Genomic DNA, 6,558 nt, shown 5'->3' with positions numbered 1-6,558 from the left:
TGAGCGGTCTCATTTGTCTTTGAAAGAACCGGTGGAACAGGTTGATATCAATGAAAGAGGAGCTGTGAGGGGGTTGTAAGTAGATGAAGTCTGCAGCCCACCTGTCCAATAACTTTAAAGACTTTGAAGCTTTAGCATTTCACAGCTATGACATCAACAACAGTGATCTTGCAGATTTGTAATTGGATCAAGGCCGAAGCCAATGTGATACGGGTCTACAGTGTTTTTTTTGTTCTACAAAGTCAAATGCGAAATGACTGAGCATTTTTCACCTGTAGCCTATCACTTGAGTTCATCGAGCAAAGCAGGTGTGCTGGAGGCGGGTGGGACGGTGTTTGGCAGCTTCACAGACACTGAGCTCAGTTTGGAAATCCTCAACTTCACAGAGACATCATGAACTCTCTGCTTTCTTTTCTCTACCTGTTCTCGGTTTGGACAAAAGGAGCCAGGGCGGTTGACCCCACCTTGCCCTTCATGGAGTATCTGGACCAGAACCGCTTGGTCATCCTGCAGTGGGGCTTTGATAACCCACAAGGAAACATTACATTTAAGCTGATAGTGAACACAACAGGCTGGGTGAGCTTTGGCTTCAGTCCGAACGGAGGCATGAAGGGGTCAGACATGGTCACAGGTGGAGTTAGACCCAATGGAATCTACTTCACAGTAAGTCATCACCAAAACTTTAACATGTGAAGTTGTTTGTTTTATGTTTCCACCAAACTTGGATGTCTTTGAATATTACAGGCAGGGTTGTAGTCAAGACCACCTTAGTCGAGTCCAAGACAAGTCCAAGACCAGGACTAGTCGAGTCTAAGACAAGACCGAGTCCAAAAAGGTTTGTGTCCGAGTCAAGACCGAGTCCAGGACAGAGAAAAATGTCTTATGCATGACAGTATCACAACAATCATTTTGGGTTTCACTTTCCCTCCAATATTATTATCAACATAATAAAGACACCGGGACTCGGTCAAGACCAAAAGCCATGTTTGGCAAGACCAGTGGCCGAGACCGAGACAAGTCCGAGTCCAAATCCCAGCAAGTCCAAGACAAGTCCGAGACCTTCGAAAAAACGGTCTCGAGTCCGGACTCGAGTCCAAGACCGGACTCGAGTACTACAGCCCTGATTACAGGCAAAATGTCTTGCATTTATTTTTTTTCATGTTGAACAGCAAACACAACCCAATTTTAGGCCAATATCTTTCTGCTTTGTGAAAGTTGTGTCTTTTTGTCCATTAGGATGAACATGCCACAGGGAACTCCAAGCCCTTGGTAGACGAGCAGCAGAGCTACACTCTCCTCTCTATGACTGAAAGCGACGGTCAAACCACCATGACCTTTCGGAGGTCAATTCAGTCGTGTGACGGCCAAGACTTCCAAATCACTGTAAGACATTCAGATGTAGATCTAACTGAGGTATTAGATAGATAGCTGATGAGGACCTAAAAATGCTAAAAATATCAACTTCAGTTACTAATAATATAGAAAATATATGATTCATCCATTATTTGGTTTAAATCATATTTAATTTATTTTAATTTATTCATGTTTCATTGCTACATCACACTAAATGAGTGGTGATATTGGATATGTCCTCATGTCAGACTGGTTGAAACTTTATACAGTATGAAAGAATTGATTATTGAACCCTTTCTTATAATAGTTCTGGGTTACTCACTTTAAGAGGCTGCTGATGAATGGGAACAATACAATGCCAACAGGCTAACATCCCTCATTAACGCATTAGACCTTGCGTTCCTTAAACTTTGGTTGTTGTTTCAGAACATAAAGCTGTAATCAAAACCACCATCTTTTCAATATTCCTCTGCGGCTTATTTTTTTGTAATGCTATAGTCTTTTGTATTGCTGAACTAATTCTTCTATGTAGAGCTCAAGTTCCCTGATGGCATTTCTGTACAGTTAGCATCATACAAGTTCTTTTGTGTGGAGTGTTCTTACCATACATTGAATTGGGTGTGTTCAGATATAAAGACAATAGCAACAAAAGAAAGAGTCACACAATATTTTGTTTTGCATCGAGCACGTGAAATGCTATACCATTTTGGTAATGACACCTGGCTGTGTGTTGACATTTGTGGTAGTAAAATACAAAACCAGAATATTAAACCTTTGCTGTTCATCACTTGAATTTTAAAATGAAATAGTTTTGTAAGGTACACTTGATTTATTTTGAGTGTTTTGAGAACCCATTAACACCCCACATCCCTTTTCTTCCCCCGATGAAATCCCTCTCATGTTGCTGCTGATGTATTGTATTATATTTCTTGTCTAAAATTGCCGTCTCTTTTACAGGATAAACCCATTAAACTAATCTATGCCTATGGAAAAACAGATGAGATCACTTACCACGGGAATCTTAGGGGCACCAAGGAAGTCAATCTGCTGAACTATAAGTCCAGGACGATGTCAACCAACCTCAACTATCTCAGCGCAACAGTGGACAATGTAGGAATAAGTAAACAATGACAATGACAATACATTAGACAAGCCATGTTTGTGGGTATTATTTTTAAATTGTAAATTTGGCTCAAAGTTTTCAATATAGTTTGGATAAATGGATGGAAAACACTTCAAAAATACAAGCAAATTGAAATTATTCTAACACAAGTAGTTGTCCAGACTAAGACAAATACAAAGAGTGTTGTTTTTACCTTTCATCGTTATTTCTTTGCAGATCACTATCCCTCAGAGTCGTACCTACTACCACTGCAAGGTCATGCAGTTTCCAAACTTAAAAACAAAACAACATATATACCAGGTAATCACCCTTTTTTCATGTTATGGTCATCTCTCTTCAGTCACCAGTTATTGAAATCAGCAATTGAATGTTGTTCTTTACCCAAGATGTTGGATTTACACATCACACTATCGGCTTTTAAGTGGACTGGGGTTTGCAAAACACCTGGAACAAAAGTAGTTGCACTGAAAATACTTTTTAAACTACTTTGATCTGGTCATAAATGAATTCCTAACTGTGGAAAGGTAACCCTTAGCTGAAAAATGAACTACAATCATTAGGATTTCAATATTTATGTCTTCATTTATTCACCATTTTTTAAACCATCTGTACCCAATGTCTTCTAACTTTCCCTTTAGATCGAACCAGTGATTGAGAACGTTGACATGGTGCATCACATGCTGCTGCACCGCTGCCCCACCTATGTGGTGAAGCCCTACGACAAGCCGTGCTTCATGGGCGACATAGGGGACGCCTGCTTCGGGGTGGTGGCTGCATGGGGAGTGGGAGCAGGGGTGAGGGAGAATCAAGTGTCTGTCTCTGAATGCAAAGATTCAATTTGTTGTCTGTGTTCTTGTGTGTACATCCTTGTCTTGTTGTGTTGTGCTGGTGCAAGCTAATTCACAGTTTTCTATTCCTGAAATCTAAGGCATATGAGCTTCCAGAAAATGTGGGTATTCCAATTGGAAGTGAAGACACATTCTATCGGCTTGAAATCCACTACAATAATCAAAACAAAACAGCTGGTAAATACTGTTTTGACACTGTCTGTTTGGTATCTGTTTCTTGAATGTTGATATTATGTATTATACGTAGGTACATATATAATACTGGTTACAGATTAGAAACATTTTGATGTGTGGATAAAATTCCAAAATCATTTCCCATGATGTAATCAATATCTTCTAAATGTCCACCCGACAATGCCACCTACAGTAACATCTATGACTCAGACTTGAAATAGCTCTCTTGAGGCGACTGTGGCTCAGGTGTTAAGAGCGGTCTACTGATCAGAAGGTTGGTGGTCCCTGTTCCATGCCAAAGTGTCCTTTGGCAAGACACTAAACCCAGAACCAGTGTAACGCCACCATTGTGTTTAACACAATGGTGGCATATTAAGGAGAAAGGGAAATTCTAGAGTAAAGAATAAAGAAGACCTGCTCCACTATTTATACACTCTGTAACACTGTGATAGTCTAACTCTACACGGTGTATTATTGTCCAGACAGCAGTCAAAGCACACATTTTTAATACAACGTGGAAAACGTGTCTTTTTGCTGCTGTCTGGACAATAATACACCATAATATCACAGTGTTACAGACTGCATGAGTAGTGGAGCATGTCATCTTGTTTCTGTACTCTCTCTTATTCCAAGATGCAATTTTTAAACTTCTGTCTCTCTGTAAAGGTAGGACAGACAGCTCAGGAATGAAATTGCACTATACAGCCCAACTACGGCAGTATGATGCGGGCATCCTGACCACAGGGATGCTGCCACTTCACCATATCCACTACAACATCCCTCCGAAAGCCACTCAATTCCACACCTACGGTGTGTGTAATACCACCCTCTTTTCAAAGGTCTGTATTGGTTCAGTATGGATTTCAAAAGTTAAGAGCTAATTTTTGTGGGTTGTTTATTCCTGATGGTGTTAACTTTCCACCTCTAGCTTTTAAATCCTGTGCCTGAACTGCAAGTGTTCGCTATTATACTGCACACTCACTTGGCTGGGAGGAAGGTTAGAGTTGGCCAATACAGGTAAAAAATATAGCAAATGCGGATTTGATCTATATTAGTCAATATCAAAGCTGATGAATTAAAAAAAGAGAGATTTGTATGATTAAAACTGGTTTAGAAAGGCACAATTATAAATTGTTGGTATTTGTTTTGAAAAATAATTCAATTTCAATGCTGATTATCATTGTGTCATTGTTTTATGTAAACGTAGTGTGATTTCATATGTCTCTGTAGAAATGGAGAGCAGATAGACTTCTTGGGTTTGGATGAAAACTTCAACTTTGAGTATCAGCAGGTCATCAGTTTAGGAAACATCAAGACCATTAAGCAGGTAAGTCTCCATTGCCTCCATGACCAAATAGTATGCCCATATGTTACAAGCATAGACCGTTAATATACGGTCTATGGTTACAAGGCAGTTTTTTTGGAGTAAGTTATTAGATGTCCGAGCTTTTAAAAACTATACTATAATATTAACAGTTGTCTATATTATATCCTAATACTTGTCTCCCATTACAGAGTGATGAGATTGCAGTGGAGTGCACCTACAGTACTACTGATCGCACCAATGCCACGAAGGTGGGTAAATACTGAATGACCTCATGTCATTTCACATACCATGTACTTTAAATGAAATCAGTGTTGTCCAAGAAAAATAAAGCAAATGTCTCTAACCTGAAAGATTGGCGAAAAATGTATTGTGTAAACTGTGGAATTTTAACCTAATGACGTGGGCACCTTGACATCCTGTACAAATGAAATACAGTATCATTTTTACGGCTGGACTCCTTAAGAGGAACAGGTCAATAGCATATAGGATACAACTTAAAATACTGTTATTATTTAAAAATCCATCTGCAGAAAATCTCATGTCTTTAATCACATTTTTCTGCATCAGATGGGATTAGCAACTACTGATGAGATGTGCCTGGCTTTCCTATTCTACTACCCTGCAATCAAGATCAACACATGTGTTAGCCACCCAAATACAAGGTATCTATCAGTGAAACACAAGCTACCAATAAGACCCCATGCGGTCCTTCACGTAATATTTCTGCTGAGACAGAATCAACAGCAGCAGTGGTGGTTAACAAACAGTTTACAGGTTACAGACATGTATGCATTACAAACACTTTTCTTCAAGCAGCTGTATCTTGATATGCTCTGATGAATAAGTCTATACTTATTTCTGACAGCATGTATAAGGACCAGGATGACATAGCTGCACAGGAGAGTTCACTAAAGAAACTTCCTCAAATACAGTACATCTCTGATGACAATGTAAGTAACAGTCTGAATTGTTTGATAGTGCATTTCTTTTCTGCCTACAATCTAATAAATACATATTTGTGCATAACTGAGGTCATTTCTTCCAACGGGTATTGTAAAAGAAGTATTTCTATATAATATATTTTCTTTCTCCACAGACCAACTCATCATTTAACTTCTATGGCACAGTCAGAGAGATGATGAAGACACCAAGTGACACTTGTCAGAACAACAACGCAGCAAGCAGACTCAGCACTTCCTGGATTATGAACCCAGCAGGAATCATGCTACTGCTACTCTGGATTGCAATGATGTAACATGGTTGTATGAGCAACAGCTCCAAACCATTGCTATCTTGATTTAAAAAAGGCACAGTTGATCAAATCTTATTCTAATCAACTGGCTATATTAAACTTCACAGGACAGGGTATATAACATTTTTTGATTTATTTTTTTCCATGCATAGCACATCTTTGTCTTTATTATTGATTATTAATCACAGGTTAGGTTATAGTATTAGTAATTTAATTACTTACAAATATATACATAAATATACAAAATTAAATGCATTCGACAAGAAGGTTTTATCCATATTGCCCAACAATTTCTCATTTAGTCCATGCATATGACATGGCTATGAATGTAATTAATGGCACTAACACTGTGATCTGTTTGTGTACATGTAACGTTCATTTCATGAACTTAGGCCTAATTGCTGGTATTTATACAGTATAAAAGAGCCAAACTGTTTGATTATTTACCACCTAATAAAAGACATACTGTACACCCCAAATT

The 6,558-nt window shown here is 38.6% G+C and overlaps 1 protein-coding gene across 1 annotated transcript; it reads left to right on the top strand.

The window, feature by feature from the left end:
• moxd1l (monooxygenase, DBH-like 1, like) lies at window positions 1-6,491 on the top strand. Its single transcript, XM_034900880.1, has 13 exons — window positions 1-663; window positions 1,237-1,383; window positions 2,311-2,463; window positions 2,693-2,776; window positions 3,115-3,270; window positions 3,405-3,501; window positions 4,165-4,337; window positions 4,427-4,515; window positions 4,729-4,825; window positions 5,014-5,073; window positions 5,393-5,487; window positions 5,691-5,775; window positions 5,922-6,491. The coding sequence occupies exons 1-13, from the start codon at window positions 394-396 to the stop codon at window positions 6,078-6,080; spliced, it is 1,665 nt and encodes a 554-aa protein (XP_034756771.1). The 5' UTR covers window positions 1-393; the 3' UTR covers window positions 6,081-6,491.
• Window positions 6,492-6,558: the final 67 nt, after the last annotated feature.

The sequence above is a fragment of the Etheostoma cragini genome, chromosome 18 (assembly GCF_013103735.1).
Source record: "Etheostoma cragini isolate CJK2018 chromosome 18, CSU_Ecrag_1.0, whole genome shotgun sequence".
Classification (NCBI taxonomy): Eukaryota; Metazoa; Chordata; class Actinopteri; order Perciformes; family Percidae; genus Etheostoma; species Etheostoma cragini.
This window is presented reverse-complemented; position numbering and strand designations above follow the sequence as displayed.

Excerpts from the sequence above, each read along its gene's own strand:
- moxd1l (XM_034900880.1), top strand. The coding sequence starts at position 394 with ATGAACTCTCTGCTTTCTTTTCTCTACCTGTTCTCGGTTTGGACAAAA. Across the intron at positions 664-1,236 it reads CCAATGGAATCTACTTCACA|GATGAACATGCCACAGGGAA; the intron begins GTAAGTCATCAC and ends TTTGTCCATTAG. Across the intron at positions 3,271-3,404 it reads CATGGGGAGTGGGAGCAGGG|GCATATGAGCTTCCAGAAAA; the intron begins GTGAGGGAGAAT and ends CTGAAATCTAAG.